At 39.4% G+C, this 25,654-nt stretch overlaps 1 protein-coding gene across 2 annotated transcripts; it reads left to right on the plus strand.

Annotated features, from left to right (window-relative positions):
- Positions 1 to 5,984: 5,984 nt before the first annotated feature.
- Positions 5,985 to 24,089, plus strand: LOC112456221 (mucin-5AC). Of its 2 annotated transcripts, XM_025018632.1 has the most exons (9): positions 5,985 to 6,501; positions 13,348 to 13,435; positions 17,732 to 19,047; positions 19,168 to 20,106; positions 20,470 to 20,917; positions 21,127 to 21,316; positions 21,656 to 21,921; positions 22,181 to 22,335; positions 22,874 to 24,089. In XM_025018632.1, exons 1-9 carry the CDS (start codon positions 6,490 to 6,492, stop codon positions 23,033 to 23,035), a joined length of 3,576 nt encoding a protein of 1,191 aa, XP_024874400.1. In that variant the 5' UTR covers positions 5,985 to 6,489; the 3' UTR covers positions 23,036 to 24,089. The 2 variants fall into 2 exon arrangements, with proteins under 2 accessions (XP_024874400.1, XP_024874399.1); XM_025018631.1 differs by having other exon boundaries at positions 17,732 to 20,106.
- Positions 24,090 to 25,654: the final 1,565 nt, after the last annotated feature.

Consider the following 25,654-nt stretch of genomic DNA (forward strand, 5'->3'; position numbering starts at 1 on the left):
ATACCACCTCCCGTCGCACTTGTAGCTTATATCGTAGCTCGGATCTGGTCGGATCGGTTACAGGTGTCTCTGACCGGCGCGTGTGAGGCGGTTTAATTGGGATTTATGTCGGCGGTGTATATAGTCTTTTTCCGGATATTTCGCTGATAGCCGTTCAGAAACTAGCGGCTTTCGATGCCTCTTCTCAGGACAATTTTCTACTGAGAAACTTGTCATTCGAGTCCGCGTATAAACCGCGAATTAACTTGGACACTCGAGTAACTAGAAGAGCGAGGGTGTCTTGTTAAAATTATATGGCATCTATCACACAGCCTGTCATTTGTAATTGGAAAATAGCATATCTTGCAGGAGCTTTTTTCCACTAGACGTGCTATATCTCATATTTACCGAAAATGATCGTGAGATCGTGGCCCATACATGACTTCGAGATGCAGATTAGATAATAAATAAATTCAAGTATACTTTACTAAAGCGTCCGCTATAATTTATAGCGTTATTAATCAGCGCATAACTGATGCACGCCAGCTGAGGTATAATAATTTATAGGACACAATAGCGGTTTCGAATCTATTAGTGCTTCGAACTGGCACCATCGGTGTCTCGTTATCATGTAAATTACCAGAAAGGCAAAGTTAATATAATGCGCGGCTCATGTACCCCGTTTCATTGCCATTGTTACATCCTCGTATGCTGCATACGAGGTGCGATGAAGGCATCGAGTTTCAGCGATAATAAACGTTACGTCGTGTTACTTTCTACATTTCTTTTCGGTTCTATAAAATACATTTATACAGAGTTAAGGCCACGGGCCTTAACCCACTTACCGAAAGTCACGATCACGGTCAATGCTTGTGTGCTCGATCTTGCAGCATGCGTCACGTTATGGAGAGAAAAGAATCGTCCACATCGGCCGGCGAGAATCACTCGATAATTCGTAGTTTCACTAGCCGACGGATCAATTATAACAAATTGATCGTTAATAACTCGCGTCAGTAATGCATAACGTTAGGCATTAAAGATTAATCGTATCTGCCCAAACTTGGCTAACGTAGTTGAGCTAATTAATGTATGTTTACTATGCGCCTTAATACTGGCGTTAACGGACAAGGAAATGAAAAACCTCAAAGCCCGGTAATTTACCGTGTATCCTATGCAGATAAAACACGCCGTAACGAGCCACTCGTTTGGCGCACCTGTGTGCCTGTGATATAAATGAGATTCCATTCAGTCGTCGACGGCACGGGCACCAAAAGATACAGGTCCTGACCTACTTCGAATCAATCACGTTCACGATCAAGGACTGAACTTCTCGTATACTCTCTAAGAAGGCGTATTCTTAGCCTTCTTAGACGGAAGTTGATTTCGATGATAATGATTATTCGATGGGATCTCGCGCGCGCTGGTCTTCGAGATTATTTCCGTATGCGTGAAGAGGAACGCTAGATGAGATGTCATCTTTCTGGAATTCTCTCACAGTCGAAAGTCACCGAGTGAAACGAAAGTACCGTTTGGGCCTATCACACACCCGGGAACGTTGCGTGATCGTAAAGTTTTGTTCCCAAAATTGCCTTAATTGAAAAATAATGATCGCGTGATCGTTTCGTTTCGCATACACGCAATTATTGTATTTTGGTAATCGATATTAATATCAAGATTAACCCTAATTTTACAATTTTAGATGCAAATAAATGCTTAACTATAATAAAATTAATATTAAGATTTGTTCAATATTAAACATATTGAAATGGTGTAAAACATGTATGTGTGTGGAGAGAAAGAGAAAAAGGAAAAAACTGCAAAACTTGGCGTATTTACTTCAGTCAGAGCGATTTGGAGCACTGAAGTAAACAAGCACTTTTTGATACAAAAACTTTATATTCATATATGAAAATAAAATATGGAACCTTGCCCTTTGTAATATATTTTATCGCAAATTTGGATCAAGCTCACACTATTTTTATATAGGATCTTTTTATTTCATTATAAATATTATAATAATAAAACTTAAATAACACATAATCAATATAAAAATACTAAGGATCGATTGTTGTATAATACTGTATTTCAAAGTTATTTTGAAACTATTAGCAGATCGATACTTTATATACGTATTGTATACTTTACTCTTTTTAATCTTATGTACGATGTTTTCCAAATTTCGACTGTCTGCAAAGTTATTTGAAAAATTATGAAGTTTGCAACGTCATTTCGAACGAAAAATAAGTTCAATGACAACGTGAGGAAGTTGGGCTTCGCGATATTATTCGAATGCATGGCCGAGCATTAATACAAAACAGTACCTGAAGTGAAAGAGCTATGAGAACCGAGACCGTTATCAATTACGCATTCCTGCGTTGCAAGGCTGCGTTTGAGAGAGCCATACATGGATTCTTCGAGACTCGTCATAATTTCACCATGATTATACGGGAAGCAAATGGTTTCGTGGTTTCACCATCTCGTACGAATTATAGGATACAATCGTCAATTATTGATGCGCGTCCACGATGACGGTGCGGCGCGTTGTCATTGCTTTGAAATATTGTTGATTTCTATTAATTATATTTCCTACAGTGAACTCTAATCAAATTCTATTAGGATCTAACTACGGCTATCATCTAATACTTATCAGGACTGTAATATTGATAACGGCGTTCAATTATGCTGAAGATAAAATATTTGATGAGGGTGTAAATAAACATTTATGAATGCTGTTAATGTTATGGTAATATGTGTTTTCAAAACATCATTAAAAACTAAATAGATATTAATGTATCAATTTATATGCTTTTGACGCACAGATAAAGCGACATTATTAATAGCTATTAATTTATTTAAAAAAAAATATTTTAGCTTCTAAATATCTTTTAAAAATTTTGGATGATAGTAAAAAACTTCAAATAGATATTCAGTTTATTAATTGCTATATATAATAATTATTCTCACTTCTTTATTATTCTAAATTATACAATATATAAATAATGTAATCGCGCGTGTGTAAAAAATAAGATCCGACATAGGTATTAGTCATAAATTAAACATAAAATCGACACGGCCACGACGATCTGATTCTGAAATGAAGTGAAATTCAGCTACAGTATGTTAATTAAAATTCCAAGTAGCGAATTGCTATCCGCGAAAGCTGTGGCGTACCTTGTCGAACGTTTCGTCTCGCTCCGATTACACAAATAGGATTACGAGTAACCTATTTCCTTTGCAAGTGGAATATTTCAATAAACAGCGGAACAATATGTACATTTGAAAATAATATAAAAATTTAGAAAGACGATTTCTGATACACGAGGTAATTAATTAATCCATTAATTATTTAATATAACCCATTATATATTGTATTATATAATGTAAAATCAATAGCTATTTTGTCGCAATACGCGCGTGCACATATGGAAGAGTTTAATAATTCCAAAACAACAAATAATATACATATAATTTGTCGTTTTGGAATTATTAAACACTTTTATATATATAGAATATAGATTTATTATAGTAATATATATTATTAAAATTATGTTAAATAAAAAATTAAACATTATATATATGTTCTCGTTAAATGGTATACAATCTGTCCTCTCCTCCACCTTTTTAGATTTATTACTCGATAAATATTTGACGATCCACAAAACATGGCTTTAGCAATGCAAATTTGCTGGCATTGTGATCTCATCGCATTATGTCGTCGGCTTCGCGCGGTGTATGCGCACGCTGAAAGCTCGAAAGTAATCGGAATCAGGCAATATTGCAATTTCCGCGTGCATCAGTTCGCGGCACCATTATCACGGTAATAAAGATTGGCGCGAGACACTGCCGTGTCTCTTGATGTACGCGAGTTTCATACTTTTCCCGATATTGCGACGTGTGATAAAAATGTACTTCAGACTACTCTCCGGCCTGAATGTCATATTTTCTCTCATCCTTTCCGCGAATATACTTGCGAAAGTTACTTTGATTAAAAATAGGAAATATATGATTTCTGATACACGATATAATTGATGCGTTAATTAATAACCATTTTACTGCGATGATATACGTATGAAAGTATATATATTGTATATACATACATTATGCATACACACATATATTCAGGATTTTCATCCAATAATCCGCATTCCGTTAAGTGTATGTCATTAACGGTAATGAGATAATATCATTAGTAGGACAGAACTTTATATCAAGCAGACGACAGACGCGCTATGCGAGTTGTATTTATCGCGTAATACAACTCGTTACAGCACTCTATTGTAATTATCCTCTTGTATCTGGAAGTAGGAACACTTACTCGGTGAGAGAAACCAAAGACGCGCAGACACCGGAAATTGGACGTTTATTATTAGCCGCTGATGTGAGATCTTTGCGTGCGTACAAAGAGAAAAATTGCAGATATATTAAACTGTTGGTTGCAAGGAAGCGGAAAATTAATTGCTACATTTTTAAGATTAGTTTTAGACACGCATGCATGACAAAGAGTTATTTTTCTGCCAAAAACTTAAGTTGAGCACTTCAGAAAATAGCTTTTTATGCGGTTTAGAATGGAATTTGGAATAATCCGATTTTCATAAATTCTTAAAATTGACTCTTTTGAGAGATAAAATATACATTAAAAAGATTTGACATTTCTGACAAAATAATGTAACAAATCTCTTTTAAAACTGTTTTATAATATATGCGACATGGATTACGGATGTTACCGGTGTATTAATTACTTACTTAAAACCGCTAATAACATTGTAATACGCCAGAAAAAATTGTGTTTACATTATGACTTGCTTCTTCGCTCTATATCTTCTTAATAAAGAAATTAATTGCTGTTACGACGAAGACAAAGTGCTCTGGAACTTTTTTAAATGTAATAAGGAAAACTCGTTTATCTTTTTCAGACCACTCTCAAAAGCAATATATATCACATTGCTCCCTTTTTTTAATTAAAATACGTAAAGTCCCTTTTACTGATATTATTATAGAAATATCAGATGGACGACTACTTGTCGCAAAGACTGTCGCCCATAATTTTCGTTGAAAAATAATTAGATGAGATGCGAGAAACGAGATGCGGGAAGTCTGGAGCATTTTGCATAAGCGATATCTTAACGATTATCATTTCGCGAGAGACAAGAACAAATGTTACAACTAGAATTCTAACTCCACCGTTAGAAACGTATTTTCTATAGAACGAACCCTAGAGGCATGAAACTTATTTAATTGTTTCTGCAAGAAAGCACTTGTAGAATAAATTTCCACGCACGGCATCGAATAGGTAGTGATATTATGTAACCATCTTTTTAGCGACATTTGTCTTTAAAAACGGTATTGTCTAAATTGCTCAATTTCAATTCATTTTCTCAATTTGCTGCCCTTGTTGTAAAGCAACAATTTTTTGAGAATCGTAAATGTCAGTACAAATGTTAACGCAGCACAGAACAGCACGGTTGATGAACTGCGCAGCCTTGTCGCGACGTTATCAGCTGACTATACGCTGTCATCGCGCTCTTATTTGGATTTTCCATCGAAGATTTCCTTCTCTTCTCCGGGAAGAGTAGCGAGTAGGATCGCATCTCATTTTCACGATGGTATCGCGAAGCGAATGGTTTCCTGAATGGACAGACAGAACCTGGAGCGGCCAAGAGCGACCGGTGGATGAGTAGGACAGTGTGTCGCCGTCCTGCACGTTGGGCCCCGTTCTTCTCCACGTGACCTGGCCACTGACCCACTTTGGTTTCTCCTGGTTCCCTCTCTCTGTCTTTCTCCCCGATGGCCCTCCCCCTCCGCGAGTCCCTCTCGCATTCAACGACTTCTGTACTCCATGAAACGGTCCCCCCCTTCTTCACTGATCCGGGCTTCCGTCGAACGTTGCGTTGCCACCACCATAAACGACTTCCACCATCAGACCGGCCACCACCACCGATCTTCGTCGAAGGCGCCGCTTATGACTTAGCCATGCGATTCCAGCAACACATGCCGTGGCACAAGGTACGACGGCCAGACAGGTACCATCCCGTTTGCTAGACGGATGGACGATCGCGCGGTATAGATTGGTGCGAGCGCGTAAGAGTCACAGAGAAGATTTCCAAGTGCGATCGGTTTCGGTATAGCTAGTCCCGCGAGAACGAGTCCTGGTTTCGCCGATGCCGCCTATGGGCTGACGATCGACGAGTGCAACGCGCGCGATAAGAGAGACTCGAGACACGCGAGGTCGGTGCACCGGTTCGAAATTCGATCGCAGGCGTAGCGCGCGATTCATGCCGACGAATCGACTTGCAAGACGAGAGCAAGTTCAGTGAAGAAGTGATCGGAGGGATCAGTGATCTCTCTCGAACGGAAAGGCACGCAGAAGGGACGATCCGACCACGACAAGGGCAAGGTCGCGTTTCCTCTCTCGCGCGGAAGCAGACCGGAAGAGCGGACCCGTCGTCTGCCGGAATTAAAACGACGTTATGAGACGCGCTTAACGTGCCCTCTCGGTTGCACCCAAGGTTAATGCGCTGCACGGTAAGTGGCTCAGCCCTTAAGGGGTTGTTTGATCGATGGTGCGGCTGGTGGAACGAGCACGAGATAATTTCCCTCGTGTGCCAACTCGAGGAATTACTCCATCTTCGTGATGCATTACTCGACTCGGGAGCTTTTAACGAATTCCTGTATTTAGCACAATGTAAATTACATTGAATCTCTAATAATATAAATTATTAGGAAATGAGAAAGAAAAAGAAGGAGACATGTGCAACACGGGTGTCTCTTAAAAAAATTAATGAGTAAAAGATCATATTAGGTTTTTTTAAATATTTAAATCGCATATTTTATACAATTAAAATTTGAATCCAATATTGAATTTCTTAATGGAATAATTCACGTTTCTGGTTTTGTTTCATATGCATTAAATATATGTATCAACTTTTTAACACTCTCAAATTATTATTTTTTTTTTTAATCTTTTTGTTCACTCACAGTAATTTTTTAACTGCATCATGTATATGTAGAATACATGTAGGTAAATTTCTGATAATCGCTGATTTTCATATAACAATCAGCTTTATTAAATAAAGAAATTAATTTTAACTAATATTGTTAGCAATATAACAATTCGAGTACTTCGTTAATCGATCCACCTGTTCTAAAATTGAAATGTGACATAAACGTGTTATCGCAAAATCACTCATAAAATTGAATTAAACTTATGATGTATAAGTATTTAAAAAATATGATTCGGCATTTGTCTCATCAGTTTACGAAAAATTTGTTTTCGTGGGAGAAAGTTTAACGCGAGGCAATAAAATCGGCGCCAGGGATTGAACTGTCTGCCAAAACCATCAAGATCGCGCGTAAATCAGCGTAATCACGCGGATAGTAATTTGACCGTAGAAACGGGAGAAAGCCGGGTTTTCGATGTTAAAACGACGCATTCCGATACACAACGTGGAAGACCATTCGGCATGCCCCGTTGCATCGTGGTATTTCGATCTCTCGTCTTGTATAACTTCTTTTCCTCCCGTATCCTTCGTCCACGCGTCATTAAACGTGCGCGCGACCGACACGACGCGTCTGCACGAGCTAGACGCCGAAAGTTGCCAGGAAGAGCTGCGGCACACAAATCGATGACGCAAGTAACAGGTATCGGCGACCTGGCATGGCATACCGCGCGGACCTGCCCTCGTTCGCCGGCAGACGAGACGCGCGGTGAGATGCACCTGACCGTGAAACGCACACACCTGAGTCACGAGAAGTCAGCACCGCGCGAATTACGCTTCCAGTTTTACGTTGCCAGTTTCGCGCGCGTGTACACAGCAACGGTCACGCATAAAGCTGGCGAATCTTAAGCCTGGCGTACGCCGTAAACACAGTTATGCTCGGTAAAAAATTACCAAGTTGTCAGAATAATTAAGTAAAAGACGTCAACGTTCTTTTTACTTCTCCACCTTATTATATTCTTCACACGTCCTTTTTGCTGTCCTCTTTTATTCTTTGTTATATATGAATACTCTTCATTTAACTAAGGGCTCCACACACGCGCGCGAAATCTAAGAAAAGAGATCATAAAGAAATCATAGACGAATGTTTTGTGAAATTAATAAATCGATTGAGATATTTTCACTCTTAAAAGGTCCTATGATTCTCTCGCTGACGAGATGCTCCTTGACTGCAGGAAAAAAAATTCCTCACCTTGACCCTTAGCAGTGTCTAACGCGTACATCTTTTACGCACGTTCGATGTATACCTGAGTTAGATATGTAGTGACGGGTCGTAACGGTTGTCGAGGCTTCGACAGTTCGTCGTCACTCTTTCCAATTATGTAGACTCATTCGCGTATTTAACGCTTCTATGCCTTTTACCGGTGAATTCGCAGAAAAAAATTTGCATTCGTAATACGTGGCGTTTTTTGAAGTTAATTCATACGCAAACAGAAATTTTTTCCTAATGCAGATATGTGGAAAAAGAATTAAATTAACCCACTAATTTTTTTAAATACATAAATCACGATTCTTCTACTTGGATATCTTAACATCTCTTCACGGCAATCACGGCTTTCATATACCTACAAAACATTTCAAACTCTTTGATTTTAATAATAGACTCTATAATTAGCATAGAAATTAACGCAGTAAATCTGGTAAAAAATTACATTTATAAAATTACGCTTTAAAAGTTATGAATCGTGAGATTATATATATACAAGCAGATGAACTAATTTTAACCTGTAAAACCACTGATTTATTCATTAAAATTTAAATATATAAAAATTCTATTAAAAACAAACCTTCTACCTTAAAATAAAAAGTCTCTTTGTAACAAAATCGCGCACCGATTAAACCGCAAACGATTACGCGGCTTTTCGTGCTATCGATGTTAGCACGTTAACGTACAATATCGGCAATCACTTTCGATGTTTCGTACGAAGCGGTCGGATATTGAGCCTTCCGTGTTGAAACGAGCACAGAAGGAATCGGTCGGTTTTGCACGAACGATCGCGCTCGAATTGTCTTAAACGATCGAGTGAAAGCAGCGACCGTCTGCATCTTCGTCCTAGGTCTAGTTTCGCGCGGTCATTTCGCGGACTTCTGTGTTCCATTCGAATGGCACGGGTTCCCTACTTTCTCAGATTATTTAGCTAATCACCACCGTCTCGATAATTGACGCTCGTGCTTGCACTCGCGGAGAGAAAATAGAGGCCAAAGATGTTCCGATCTGTTGAATTAATTCAAATCGTGTTTATTCGCGAAAAACAAATCGCGGAAACGAGGTTGAATCGTGTCCAAATCTTTCTTTAGCTCGTGAGAAAAAAAATCTTTTATTTGTAAAATTTCTTTCAAGACAAAGTTCAAAAAACGCTAACGGTATTATAAAGATCTCCAATTATATTAATAAAGTTATAATAAGCTGAAATAAGGGTTATGGATCTTTCTTCTCTCCGCCGCGCCGTGACCTTTAACGTTAAATTAACGCTTTAATGGACGTTTCAACGTCATCAATCACCCACGCACATATGATCGATCGTTAATAGTAACATCAATCGTTGAGGATCTTCACGACAGGTTGTCGAGGACGAGGAAGCCCCCGTCGAGGCAATCGGGTCACCCAGATCCAATAATCAAGATCCAATCACATCAAACTAAGCTTTCTCCGAGGTTCTGTACATGTGTATATCTCGCGGCATATGCACGGCGCCGTACGCATTCACGATACAGCTCGGCATTGACGGACGGCCAATGAACGCGGAAGAATTTTCGATTCTGTTGACTCGCGCCTCGCCGGAGGTCGAGGTTGGCGAAGAATCCTCTCGGCGAGGATCTGTGTGACGAGCGTGTAGGACTCTCGCGGCGAACATGAGATCCTGTGCCGTGTTTTCCCGCGAACATTTTTTCGATTCACCCGTGTACACCTCTGCCGGCAGTAAAGCATGCCGAGAGAGGACTCGTTTACCATTGATCGCCGCAACAGATAGCCCAGAAAGTAATGTTCGCGGGAATGCAACGTCGCGGTTTTGCACTGTCGGCGATCAATAAACGTAGCAACGAAAACGCGGACGTGAGCAACGAGAAATCTTATGTATATGTGTATTTTATGTACATACATTTTACATAAATAATAAAAATATATATCATGTGTATATGCGCGTATAACTAACAATACTGTTTAGTATAAAAAAAAGATGAGACTAAAAGTGAAGCCAGGAAGCGAGGAAGCTATTGGGAGTAAATGCGTTGAATTCTCGAGATGATTGGTATAATCGCCGACAACGACCGGAAAATGTTACGCGAAAACGAAACACTTACAACGAAAGTGACTTCCGCGTATTCACGGCCGTACGTAGGGCGTACGAAAGGATCGCACTTGTGTGTTAACAGCGTAACGTGTAACGTTCTCACGATGTAACTCGCGTAACGTGCAACTATTACGCGATATACCAACGTTATCATCATTCAATCGACCCTGAATCAAGGTAGCTGTGCATGATGAAGTGTGTGTTTAACCTTACGCTTAATAACATAATAGTTAAATAAAGTATCTCATATATTATGGATTATGGATTATGTTAATGTAGTCATTACGTACTTATAATTTATTACGATCGTTTTTGCGTTGTAAACGTTCTTAATACACGTGTAAAAGTAAAATGGGGGAGTGTATATCATTATCTTTATAATTTTCTCTCGATTGATAAAATTATCGTGTCGTAAAATGTTTCATTGAATTTTTAACGTAAATAATTTGTTTCAAAATATTTATTTCAGATATGTATTTTACCGAAGCGAATTAAACGGCATAATTTAAAATGCGAATGCGAGTCGCATAATACAACTCCGGTATGTTTAATGTAATTAACATAATTGTCCAGTATTTAACGAAATTAGCATAATCATGGTACATTTAATCGACGTCGTATAAATCGACCGGATGTTACGTAGTTTTTAGGTTAACAGGCGCGAATATTAATAGTCATATCAACTCTCATCATGCCTGTGTGGAACAACAGTTCACTTTAACGGATCGCATTAAAAATCAGAGCGGCACGACCGGGCCATATGTAGACGAAATCATTACCATAGCTTATGTCAAAACCATCATTTGGCCAAGCAATCGCTATGTAAAATCCCCGTCGTTACAATTTATCCCCACCGAGCTTAATAAACATCAGTTTTGATGTCGTCGCGTCTCTTTTTGATCCAGTAGCTATTTTTAAAGTTTGAGATATATTTGAAATTTGTTAAAAAATTTGGAAATCCAAAAACTGGATAGAAATTCCAAATCCTAAATCCGCAGATATATATATTGCAAGTTCACTGCTAACTTGACATAAATGAATGAGGATAATCTGTATACACGTTGCACACTGGACTTTATAATGGGCTAACAAGACCGCAGTGGGAATGGGACAGAATGTCGGCGAATTGGTAACTGGGTCACCAGTGTCTTGATGGTGAACCTGCGTTAAAGCGACTCGCCCGACGCTCGTATCTTTGCTTCTCGTCGTCTCCTCCGTTCTTCTCCTCGTCTCGCCCATCAAGGCCTCTATACTCTTCGCCGAAGATCTCCATCGACTTTACCTTCAGGTTCCTCCGATACCTCGTTCCCGTTCCTCCGCCTCGTCCGCGGCTATCGTACATCGGGCCTGTGTGACTGACTGTAACGGGATTTTGCAGATACACGCATGCAGCGGATCCCCGTCGTCTCGCACGTACGCGCGCGCCCGTGTTTGCTTGTGAGCAAACGTGAACCTCTCCGAGAAGGAAGAGATACATAGGTCCATTTGCTCCTCATACGTTTGACGATTCGCGTGAAAGATGCGCGTATATACCATCTCGTAGGATTTCGAGGGATCTTCGAATATGAACTTGGGGCAAAACGAACTAAAAGACACGGTCTTTGTTCCGTTAAAAATTTTGGCAATACGAATTACCTTTATCTCGTTCAATGCCGGTTAATTATATTTTTATCCTTATTGTTCCTGGATTAAATTAGCTACAAATTTATATTTTTATAAAGTATAATGGCGTCCGTAAACCTTTTTTGACCTTTTACTTCTTGCAAAAATTATTAATAGAGCTACTCATAGTTATATACATATACTGCTTGCGTTTTTTTTTGTGTGTGCAAGCATACACCTACGATATAGAAGGAGCATTGATCCATGTTTGCGAAATATTGGTTAACCCTTTGTATATTCATCCATTGTGAGCATTACATTATCAGCATTACATTGGATTCGTCTATTCGTGAATCAATAACTATAATTTAAAATAGCACGCTACACGAACCGAGAATAAATCATATTTTATCTCGCAATGAAAATATTTTAAAATAATTTTCAATAAAATTGGCACGAATATATTTGAAGATAAATATGTGATATTCGTTTTCAAATGTTATATATTCATTGTTATTAAATTAAATTTAATATTATTCTAATTTACAATTCCATTTGACGTAATATTGCACGCTTCATTATCGTCGGTTTTAGTATTGTAATCAATATCCATTTTGTGTGAATGATAATTATCTACGTTATCTATAATATTATTCCCTTCAACCTTTTGAGTTTTGGAAAATAGATTGGTATAAATGATTTAATAATAAATGTTATTTAATGCATATAAATTGCTGTAAAATATTAGCATTTCGCAAAATAAAATCAATTGAGAGAATACGCGATGGGAGTCATCTTACGACTACCAGTTTTTTTTTAGCATACGTGCGAGAGCCTGATATCCTTGTACCGTTACGAGGGACAAATATATGTACCGATATGTAGATCTGGTAATCAGATCTGAAAAATTATGGCTGCCAAACGATCATGCTGAACGATTAAACCTAAGACTGTTTCTATTCGGCATTAGATATTATCTTCATAAATTGCTCGATACTTGAAAAGGGAGAAGTGATATAAATGGTCAAATAAATATCTTCTGTATAAAAATGCTATCTGTCACTTATTTTGTATCTTGAATTCATTTATGTCATCCTAAGAGAGGAGAAATTTTCTAGCTGAGAAACATAATGCACGTTTAATGGATAGGATAAGCAAGTTTGCACCTGCAAAGAAAATTGTAACTTACATCTGCTTTTTCTTGTGGATATAAGCGCATATCTTTTGCGTCACTTCTTATGTCTCAAAGTCATGTTTAAAACTGAAGGATACTTTAAGATCGTCGTTGAGCTGGTGCCAAGGGCCGCCTTTATAAATAAATTAACGTTGTCTTAAAGCAGAGCTATCTTTAAGTTTGATAAGAATTTTTTAATTTTAAATCTGTTTAATTGCTTGATATACGACTAAATCTTTCGAAACGAATTGTATATGTCTTTTCTTTAATAAGTATATTTTCGAAAAATATTTTTTCATTATAGATGGTTGCTGAGAAAGGTGTCTGTCTGCTGTTCATCTTCCTTACTCTCACATGCGTTTTTTCTCACGCTTGGACGCCTCGAAATGAAGGTAATTACGGCGAATATCATTTGCATTCGTATGTTCACTTTAACAAATATGGCTAGATTTAAACATTTCCTAACTTGACGGACAAATTTTATCAACGTATCTTTCTCTTCCATACTAATTTAAAAAATTAAAATTAAAATGGTAATCTGCTTAACGCAAAGATAAGGTAACCTACATAACTTGCATAATTTTTCAAACACATCTTTTTCCACATGGTAAATCTTTTTCCTTCACTACGTTAAAAAATAATGAATGCGCGAGTAACGCGAAAACGAGGCAAACTCAGATTTTCTACTTTTACAAATCGTTCTCGCATATTGCATTCTCATTAACATGCAACGTGGCTCGTATACAAAATGATACGTTAAAGTCGGCGGTCATTACTGACACCAAATTCTACTTTCCATCTTTCTTTGAGCAAAATCAACAACAGAGAGGTGGAGCCGAGAAGGAAGCTTTTCGCTATATGCCATTTATTCCGGTCGCGCGTTGAGCGTGCAGACGAGGTGAAATTCGATTTTATGCCGAGCTGCGCGAATATCGATGTCTCACGTATGTACGCCGCTTTCGGTCCCTTCCGGCGAGCGTGAGAGGAAGGTCAAGGGTCGTCGGAGAAAAGCCGCGCGTCACTGTTTCACGTTTTAACGTGTCGCGTTTTTACGAATTTTTGGCACGGCAAATATTGACACATCCTACTTACAAGAGCCTCGCGCGTTATCTCGAAAACCGCGAGAGAGATGTTTCTTTGAGTCTGTTTGTGTGAAATATATGAAAATTTTAAGAGATACGGCTTTCAAGCGGCACACGTTGTCGAATAAGTATTCTATATTCATAGAAATAAAATTGTTTGTTCTATGAATATAGAACTTATTCTATATTCACTTAATTATACATGTTATCGATATATTTATGAAGAATAAACCTCAAAACGTGGCAGTTATTTTAACGACAGTAATATCACATTATTAAACGTAATTATTTAATATATGTATAATAAACAATTTTGAAAACTGAAACCTCGAACTTAAACCTATAAACAAATATATCGTTTTAATTAATATAACTGAAGTAAGTTAAATAAAATTTAAATTTAATAGAAATTAAATTATAATTTAAATGTTAACGTATTTAATATTGGAAATTTTTTAAAAAGTGAGACGATAATTCTCCATACAAGACTACTGGCAAGAAAAAGATTGACTTCAAGCTTCGCATTAAACGCAATTGAAAAGAGAGACGATGATTCTAGGACACTCTTCTTTATTGACGGCGAATTTTGGAATGTCATCTAATACGTCAGGTTTTCAACGTCGCACGTCCGAAAGACGCTCTCTCCCGGTTCGAAATTATTCTTACAAGCCTGTATATATCAAACGTGCAACTGCATTTTAATGCTCATTAGCGTACGTGCAATGACTTTGCCCTATATATCAGAAATTCACCTTTCTCCACTTTCGCGCGTTGATTTGTGTCAAGAGAGTTTGTGGCTCGTGCGACATTCGCGGTAATATTTACAGCTCTATAACAATTTATGAAAATGGATGACATTTCTCGCAGCGCGTGAAATTCCTACTCGCTGTACTTTCAATCTGTCATATCAATCTATATGGGATCCATCAAAAGTCGAAACGCTTTCTTATTGAGCATCTGACACATAAATAATGCTTATAAAATTTAATAAGCAAAACTTAAGATAATTATAAGAATGACAGATTTAATGAAGAAATTGAAATAAAAATTCCTCGAATTATTTATCGATAAATGCACAAAATGGAATCTTAGAATATGGAGAGGATAATAAATACCTATTTATTTATTTGGAACGCCCATAACGATTGTCGAGCTTAATTATATCAATTATTAGTAATTACTGTAAGACTTCAAGTCATCATAGAAAATTCACATAGATATAAATAATATAAAAGAACAAACTTTTTAATAGTATCAACTTATATGTATACCTATATTAATGATACCTGTGTTATTCTAACTGCTTTTGTCTTATCTATTTCCAAATACGCGTTGTACGACGTCAACGCGGAAATACGCGTGGGAAATGGATGCAGGAGCTACAAAGTTTAACCGTAACAGGTTAATTATTACTACTATTTGTCCCCGACATATATATTGTCCTCAACATATATTCTATATAGTTGTGGTACGCTACGGTAGAATAAATGGAAGATTACACGCAACACATACCTCACAAGTAATTGTGTATCATCTTTATAGCGTTTAACACTTTAATCTTTTCTAAGGTGTATATTTTCTCGCAATCTGGCTATTAATCGAGATCAATAAACTGACTACATTAATACTCCCTTTTTTCTATAAGGCATAATTTCTGAATAAACCAGCACGACATAATGTGGATCTTAGAAAATGCTCGCGCAGCAACGCGATGCATTCGATTTAATTCGCATAAATAATTCACAAAGCTCGCTACGAAGTTTTTGTGGGTATCGTGCATATTCAATGCGAAACTCTCCCGATTTAAGCGAACTTCTGTTATACCTATATAATATCGACAACGAACGTTTAATGCTCGCTATTACGTCACGTCTCGCGATGATTATTCAAGCAACATGCGTTTTGTTATACTTTATCTTCATAAAGAATGCTCAGAGTATTCACTGACGCGATACGTGCTCCAGAATGGACATAATCGCGTTTCCGCGGATCACGTAGTCAACCCGTATTTCGCGACGTTATGCACACAATCCCGCGGCTAATCTAAATTGCAAATTGTCCTTTCCTCTTTTCCGCGTCGCGTAGAAAAGAAAGTTAAGTAGCTCGCAATCGTGACAGACGCCGCAAAAAATATACAAATTTTTGCGCGAGAACATATTTGCGTACCAAAGTGGCATGTAGAAATAATTAATGAATTTAATTTTTCAAGTTCCTAATTAGAGAAAGAACTCAAACTTTCTCATTCTGCCATAACTTAATTGATATCGTCATTACATATTATTTTCGTACACCTTGTTTAGCAAATAGAGAGCTCAAAATTTTTGTTTCGTATTGTTATTTTATACATATATTATTTTCATTACTTTTTATATTTATCGCATTAATATTTATTTTATATAATTTCCTCATATGACAACGCAAAAGTCCGAGAGAGGATATACGCCTAAAGGATATATCTTAGAAGATATTCGAGAAATGTAGGACGTCTTTCAGACGATTCTATGACGAGTTTTAGGCGTTTGTGTTCTTTGGGATACGTGCTGTTTGGAAACGGCGAGCGAATGCAGCATACCGAGACTGATAAATATTAGGTGGAGACGCGAGAGTCGGCGCATAGCAAAAATCTGGAACGCCGGCCGCGAGTATCCAGACAAGCATCGCGGACGGATCGCGGAGTAGGTCATCATATATCGGCAGTGTGCAAGCGTGTTATAGAAGGCACGTGCGGCGGAGCCTACATGCCTGCTCGTCTATGCTTTGGTCAGCTAAGCATAACCGGAAAAGATAGCCGCGTATGTGCAAACACAACACACGCCCAAGCAGGCGTGCATCTTGTAACCGACGTTTTCTCGCCCCGTATCCCGATATTAACTCAATATTGACGCTGATTCATATTTTCTCTCGCGTGCTAAAGAGTAACGAGACAAGCAAGAGGAAAGATGTTATCATCAAATCTATATATCATGGGGATTAACGAAAAAAGGCAAATACCTTTTTTTTTTAAGAAATAACCTTCCTTTCGTTCTCCTTTCTTAAACGAATCAATGTCTATACGCGATATCTATTTATACTCTTCTTGCCTCGGTCGTTCTATTGCAACATCGGTGGCTAAAACGGAAACGTTGCATGATAAACGACGTCCATATATTTTTGGCCGACGCTAAAACTTAGTTATTTAACGTCTGTACTACGGGTTGCATATCGCAACCAATAAATCCTCGATCCGATATTCGATTTCTCTTCAAGGGTAAACCGAAATTTGGGGCAATGTCTCGAGCTACGTGAACGCGGTACTCTTCCACAACCCAAATACCAAACGGAGCGGACTTTGGGTGCCTCTTCTTCACAACACGCTACAATAATAATTTATTTTATAAAAATTATCTCTTTTTAATACTGCTTCAGAAATTGCGAAAATTTTCTAATATTATGTATATGCACGTAAAATAAGCGGTCAAATGTATAAAAATATCGTGTAATATCTTTATATAAAATACGCTTTTTAATTTTTTAATCTTTTCTCAAATTTCAAATTAATTCTACACGAAACGAAGAGGAAAATCGTAAATCTTACAATTAGCATTAATCTTACTAATTATCTTTTAGGCAGAAAGCTGTTTGGCGGCTACACGATAGTACCGAAGGCGTGCCGGCCGTCGTTGCCGTCGCGCATCAAGTCGAGCGAACCGGCGATATGCATGTTTAATTACGAATGCACAAGGCGTAACGGCGAGGTCGTCGGCGCCTGCATGGACGGCTTCCTCTTCGGTGCGTGCTGCCAATTACCGCCGAAGAGCTCGACGAACGGAGGCAATGATTCGCCCGGTACCGAGGCGCTTCTCAATCTGCATCAAATCGACCACGTACCTGACATACCTATTCTGCTGAATCCAGACGGTACGCCGGTTGGCATGTCGGTACCGCCAAGTGGCGAGACAACGAAAACCGGCACGTCGTCGACCGGCGATAAGCCGAATGTCTCGAGCGGCGGCGAAACGATATACACGAAGATCTCTAGTTCGAATCAAGGCTCTTCGTCGACACTATCGTCGTCCGATACGACGAACAATGCCGAAAAAACACAATTGCCCCAACAGGCGGACGTAAGTCACTTGGCCCAAGACTTCCCGGTTCTTCTGGGTCAGCAAGACATCATCGATGACTTGAGATTGCCAGGATTGTTGACGCATTCAGATTCTAATAACGATATCCAAGATCATCAAGATCACCCACCGGCAGCGAATCCGATCACTACGTTGTTAAATCCCAATCAGATTCTGCAAATAGCAGATCCAGTCGATCAGCTTCCGGCATTGTTCTCGCAAGGACTGAGCCAAAACAATCACAGCGATCCAGAGACGATATTATTAAATGAGAACGGCACGCTGCTCGAGGAGATCAACAATCCGGAGATCTTCCGACCTTCCTCCACTGAAATGCCGATCGATGAGGACGTGCAAGATGGAAGTATATGGATCAAATTCTCGGAGCAGCCTTCCACGATGGAGTTAACGTCCACGTCGCAAGCTCCCAAATCGACACCCGTGATAACAAATATGCCCGTGGTGACTCAGCTGTACACCAATGTACAGAAGCTTACGAGCGATTTACCTAGCACGCCATCGACAAGCACAATCGAGAAGACGAACACAATCGAGAAGAAAATGTCTACGAAAATGGCGACGGATTCAATGAAAGTCGAAGTTACTACGCCAATGACCTCTTCGAGTATCGAAGATGATCTGGTGAAGGTACCGACCATTATATACGATCTACCATCGGGCAACAAGAAGAAGGATGATGTTCTCGATAAAGAGGAGATTGCCATTAATCACATAATCTCTATCTTAAACGACACTACGCCGAACTCGGACGTATCGGTGACTCTACCGGTTCCAAATTCTTCGCCGGTTCAGGCCTGGGTGAGTATCGACGAGACCTCGAAGCCCACCCACGTCAAAGTCAGTTCCTCGAATTATCGACCTACAACGCCCGTATCGTCGACTTTCCCGTACAGTTTTTATAAACCTGGTTCCCTGCAGCCCAAACCTTCCTCGACGTACTACAACTACGAGCTCGTACCCACCGAGACGACTTACACGTCGCATCGTCCGACCTCGAGCGGCTCATACGGTTCACGGCCATCCACGCAAACCTACTCCGGCGCTTCCAGCAGCAGTTTCATCAACAACCGACCTACGACGAACCCTCCGGCGCCAACGGTGATAGTCCTCGGCCCGCTTGGAACGAGCTATACCACGCAAATTACTCAGAAACCTATCACGAGAAAGCCTTCGGCTACAACCACCAAGCCCGCTCCAATTTCGATTAAAACCACTCCCGTTAGACCTACGTTAATCACCAAGAAGCCCAGCGTGTCTACTACCATAACTCACAACATCAGCACCGTCATTTCCAACGTCGCCAATAACAACGTGGTCTCCACTAGCTATATTAGCGTTAACCTAAAGGACGGCACCAGCGCGAAACCGATAGTCGATGTCAGCACCGAGGCGATCGCGGCAGAAACCTCAAACACGAAAATTCGGCCGAGCACGAAGAGGCCCGTAATCTGGACCACGGTCTCATCGTGGTCGAGCAAGCCGGCGTTCAATCTGAAACCGGCGACGTCCGGCGTCACTTGGTCGAACAATAATCTGACACCGATTAACAGTCTTATATTCAAGGATACCGTAAACGAAGCTACCACCGCTGCATTTTATGATGATGAAACTGCGGCGCCGGACGACCTCATCAACTTCCCGCCAGTGCGAAATCCGAATCTCAACATCTCTATGCCGGTCTCGCAACAAGAGAAGCCGACAATCGTCGAGACATATAACAACACCGGCTACCCGGATATCGAGTTGATCAGCGAGCACGATATACCGACGCCCACATTCGTCGAGGACGATGTGCTGACGAACAAGGTGGACGCTTTCGTTGAAAATCTCGTCCAATCGCTGCAGGGTACCTTCCAGGTAACAAGATAATTTGTTTTTACCAGCTAGAGTTTTACGCTCCGCGCTCTTTGACGAAGTTTTAGATTGCTTTGAGTTTTACACGAACGAAACTTAACTTTCAGCGCGTTGAGCGTCACGAGTGGATGTAAACACAGTTTACATTAGCGTCTCATTACTTTTATACTCAACTGGAACGTTGAGAGGTTGTTATTCTTGACTCTCTTCATTCTCTTTTTGCTTTTGAAAGTTTTTACACATTTTATGCATTATTTTTGCTCGAATAATATAAAAAGCGACAATTTGAGATAAACATTTTATTTCTAACACATATTGGAGTTTGTGTAATTTGTTCTTCTTTCCCGATTCTTCGTATTTCTTTAGAATTTACAAGAAGTGGTCTACACTCGAAATAGCACCGTAGAGACTCCAACAACATCTTCTACCGTAACGAGAAGACCGACCAGTGGAAACACTACGACAAAAAGACCTACGCGAAAGCCCACAACTAGACCGTTGTCGCCGTCATCGTCGGCGACGACGAAGAGACCATCCGCGACAACGAGAAGGCCTACTCGTCCCACTCAGAAACCACCGACGTCCGAGAAGCCAGCGCGTCCCACTAAAGTAACCACTCCGAGACCTAAACCAAACGCATCGCAGAACGTCACGACGAAAAGGCCCCAAGTAACGACGAAACGTCCGAAACCAACCAGGAGACCCACGACTACGCCGTCCACCAGCACGCAAGCGATTCCACTGGAAGAACAGAGTCTGAACGCGACTGAAAGCAGCGTTGCAGAAACGGATGCCGCGCCAGACTTTCGGACTCGTAAGTGAGCAGTCGAAAAGTTTGCAAAGTCCTTGTAAAAACTTCTACAAATAAAAGATCCGAACATCTAAATCGGAATCACGTTTCTTTTCTACTTTTTCACTAAACCTTATATAACTCTGTTTCAAATCCTTTACGAAAATGAGTATTATTAGTCGCAATCGTCACGACTGTTATTACGGTCAACATAACACTTATTGCGATAACAGAATGCGGCGTGAGACCATTGGTCTCGAGATCGGGAAAAATAGTCGGCGGAAAAGGCGCGCAGTTTGGAGAATGGCCATGGCAGGTCTTGGTTCGCGAGGCGACCTGGCTCGGCTTGTTCACGAAGAATAAATGCGGAGGTGTACTTATCACTGATAAATATGTGATGACAGCAGCCCATTGTCAACCAGGGTAAGTTATAAAAATATATTTTAGTTTCACCGAAGGTAATAAAATCTAAATTATTTATTTATGTTTATAGCATATTATTAACTCTATATAAATCTCTCTCTCTCTCTCTCTCTCTCTCTCTCTCTTCCTCTTTCTCTCTAAAGCAATAATTTTCAACTCCTATTATTATTTTGGCTTCGTAAAGAATATGAAAATATAAAGATTTAATATTTAGACTTGTGATTTCAATTTTTATCAATTTCTTAACCGGAACCGGTATTGAATCAAATAACAGAATACTTTGTAGAAACTAATGTCAAATAAAAAAATGCAAATATCGCATTATTCTATCGTTTGTAGATTTCTAGCTTCCTTGGTCGCGGTGTTCGGCGAATTCGACATTTCGGGTGAATTAGAGCCGAAGCGCAGCATAACGAAAAACGTTCGCCGTGTCATCGTGAACCGCGGCTACGATCCAGCGACATTCGAGAATGACCTAGCGCTGCTGGAGCTGGAGTCACCGGTGCAGTTTGACGAGCACATCGTCCCGATCTGTATGCCGGAGGACGGCATCGACTTCACCGGCCGAATGGCGACGGTCACTGGCTGGGGCCGGCTTAAATACAGTGAGTATCGATTTTCGTTCACCCAATTTATAAATTGCGAGCGCTTTTGTGTATGTCATTCATGCGGTAAATTTCCCGCAAGACTAGAAAGTACGAAATGGGACGAGTTACCGTGACGAGAGCAGAGTAACAACTTTCACGATGACTCTCGCGCAGCCTCCTACGCGCCCGAATTCTATTCGCGGTTCTATTGTGACTTTCTTTTCACGCCGTCAATTCGCTGTCAAGGTTCCACTAACGGTATCGTTACATTCGACAGATGGTGGTGTGCCGTCGGTGCTGCAGGAGGTCCAAGTGCCCATAATGGAGAACTCGGTTTGCCAGGAGATGTTCCAAACCGCCGATCATGCGAAATTGATTTTGGATAGCTTCCTCTGTGCGGGATACGCTAATGGCCAGAAGGATTCTTGCGAGGTAATCGGATAAGTTGCTCCCTATCGTATTCCATTAGCTCTATCAACTGTTCCAGCTGTTAGCGGTAGCTCTTTGATCTTTGCCTTACGGCAAATAATATGATTACTTTGTCGGTTGCACGTGCGAAGCTTTAATATATTAGTATATATCAGTATTATCATTTGTAATCTACTCATCATCCTATTGTAGGTCTTATTTTTCATTCTGGAGAGAAATGTCAAACGCCCTTATCAGCACTACATTTTAATCCTACGCTAAGTAGCAATTGCTCTATCGATCGCAGATGGAATATTCATATCAGCATTCTTAATAATATTTATCTGCTTTTTATTTTTAATTTTGTTTGTTTTTATCATTATTTTGTTGCGAAATATTTATTTTTTTGTTTTAAAAGGAAATCTTCAATACTTTGGCGATTAATTTTTGTTCAATTTGTTTGCCACCGATGCTGCAATAAATATCTGGCATCCCGCAACGTTAATATCGAAAATAGGTGTTGCACAAACAATTATAGCCAACAGTTAATGATTTTCCTCAGGGTGACAGTGGTGGCCCGCTAGTGATGGAACGACCAGACGGCAGATGGTTCCTAGTCGGGACCGTTTCTCACGGCATTAAATGTGCGGCCCCGTATCTACCGGGTGTGTACATGAGGACGACTTACTTCAAGCCCTGGCTGCACAGCATCACCGGAGTTTGAGAAGCTGGGCCGCAATCGTCATCTCACGTTCTCGCGTAATTACGCGAGCGGCACCGGATGCCATTCTGTATAAATGTACAAAGAAAACCTAATTTATTTCCCCTCGAGATATAGCGTATGAAACTCAATTAAGTAACACAATCGCAGATGTAACCGTACTTGAATGTCAGAAGGCTATATCGATTTCTGAATAATAACGAGACGCCCCGTTCTCTTCTGCATCCGTTATATTTCATGTTTTCCATTAGCGCAAGAAGTAACACTTGCATAAGCAGCAACTTATACCGAGCAAACTTCTACTACACGGTAAAGGAAAAGAAAGAGAGAGGAAGAAAAGGAAAAGAATGAAGAGAGACAAGTACACCAACTTGAGTCTCAAGTTATTTAAATTTCGAAATAGAATTCTACACGGAATTGTCTGCGGCAAAACACTGCTTCTCGGTGCACGACCAGTGCTCGATGTTGCATTTATGCGTATCAATGTTTAAACTCGTCTTTATGCGTGGTGTATACGTATTATGCTGAGTCAGCATTAAAGTGGGTTCAGACTCTGAGAAGTCCTAAATCGTTATCACTCGACCTGGACAGATTCCTGTCGATTCCTTAACTTTCTTCCACAATCGAAGAAACAGATGAACGACAAATAATTCACGATTTGCGTCAATACTCTCTATATATAATATATAGCGAACTCCTTTTACCAACTTTGAAACCGACTTTTCTTTATCAAAAATCTTTAACAAAAGTTTCTTATAGTTAATAATAATTAATAACTTAGAAATTATTTGCTCCTAGCTCCTAAACAGATCAAGGAAAAATAGACTCCAAATTAATTATACTTTCCAAATTAGTACCAATAATAACTCGTTATCAAAGACACGTGCATGAATTTTGAATTATCGCGCATATATACATATATAACACGAGTGAATTTAAAAAACCGCAAACATTCCCTTCATATTTTTTATCTCTGCCTGCTCCGCAAATATTCGCGCCAACTCCGTTGATACATACATAAGTGCATAAAGACGAGCTACAAGCCCTATTTATTTCATTGTTAGATGTTATTTATTAAATACATTTTTATACGATAACAACATATGTGGCTATTTTATTCACCACCAACACTCCGCGCACGGAAATAAAAGACATCAATGACTATTTGACGTCACGTCGCCATGAATATTACGCGCCGCAATCTACGAGGTGATACTCCCACTAAAAATAGCGACAAATGTTCGCCAAATCGATCGAGAACTTTTAATATACTTATCATCATTACATATGAGCAACGTCATCGCGGTGATAACGTCGCTTGCTTCCGGTGCATCCTATCTTTCTGTCGCTCATTTGGCACGTGTTTGAACTGATGAAAGGTCGTGGCACCGATAAAAATCTTCAAATGTTATCGTATAAATCGCGAGGCACCTGCCTACGGCACTAATTCTACAATGTACGCATTCTACCGTCGGAGGTTACTTCAAAATTAAAATATCACTATACGCCACCAGCGAGAGATTCTCTACAATTTCCTGAAAGAATAATTCTTACGCTCTACAAAACTTTGGTCGCGTATTATTATATGTATAAATAAGACTTTATATATAATATCTGTAGCTTTTTATTTCGAAAGATAAAATATATCTATCTAAGATATCTTTAGGTTAATCTTGGAGCAACCCCTTGTCATCTCGTTACACTGATTATTAATTCTGTGCTTAATGTAATAAATGGGGAAATAATAGCAAAGTACGCAGCTTATGTGATGAGGGGGAACGAAATGTCGTGCTACCGATTAGGATCTTTGTGAATACGCACTCTTTATTACGTCAGCTACGCGTAAAATACGGTTATTCTATTCAGGATGGAAGAAGCTTCTCGTAAGTACGGTTAACGTTATTATTTCATTACAACTGATGTTAATTCTCTTTGTAAACCTCGCGAGATAAGAAATTACGATTAAATTACGAAATAATTAGAATCATGTAGGTCAATTGCAAAAAATAAACTGCGTTTTTTAATTCCATTTGAAACATCACTGGCACGCAGAATGCAAACCGTTAATTCATAAATATTTGAACAGAACATTGATAAAATTTAAAACAAGAAATAATAAATGGGCATTACAACATAAAAAATTTTTCAGACAGAAATTAAAATTAAATTGATAAATTATACTAAAAAATATTATTTAATAAAAAATTTCCCTAGATATAATATAAAATTATTTGACGTCTTAAATTAATTGGATTAAACAAAAATTCTGTAGGTGTGTAAATTATATACGAGCGGGGCTAATGTTATATTTCCGTTTAGAGGAAAGGGCGCGGTAGCTCAAAGGATCATTGAATGGCGTGTTGGCTGACCTCGGCGGAGAAAAAATTTCACGTAAGTGATTGGGATCACCAAATGAGTGTCCATGCGCGTGCTTCTACGATGCGAGACAATGTACATTTATATTCCGTCATAGTGGACACGAAATTTCTTAGAAGTCTGGGACCTGTTATCCACGGCACGCAAGGCCAAAGTAACGTTCGAAGTTACGCCGCGAAACGTCAAAGCGGAAAGAAGTGAGGCGATTTAATGGTACGTACGTACCGTAGGTACATACACATACAC

This window comes from Temnothorax curvispinosus, unplaced genomic scaffold (genome assembly GCF_003070985.1).
Source record: "Temnothorax curvispinosus isolate PA1 unplaced genomic scaffold, ASM307098v1 QBEX01006657.1, whole genome shotgun sequence".
Classification (NCBI taxonomy): domain Eukaryota; kingdom Metazoa; phylum Arthropoda; class Insecta; order Hymenoptera; family Formicidae; genus Temnothorax; species Temnothorax curvispinosus.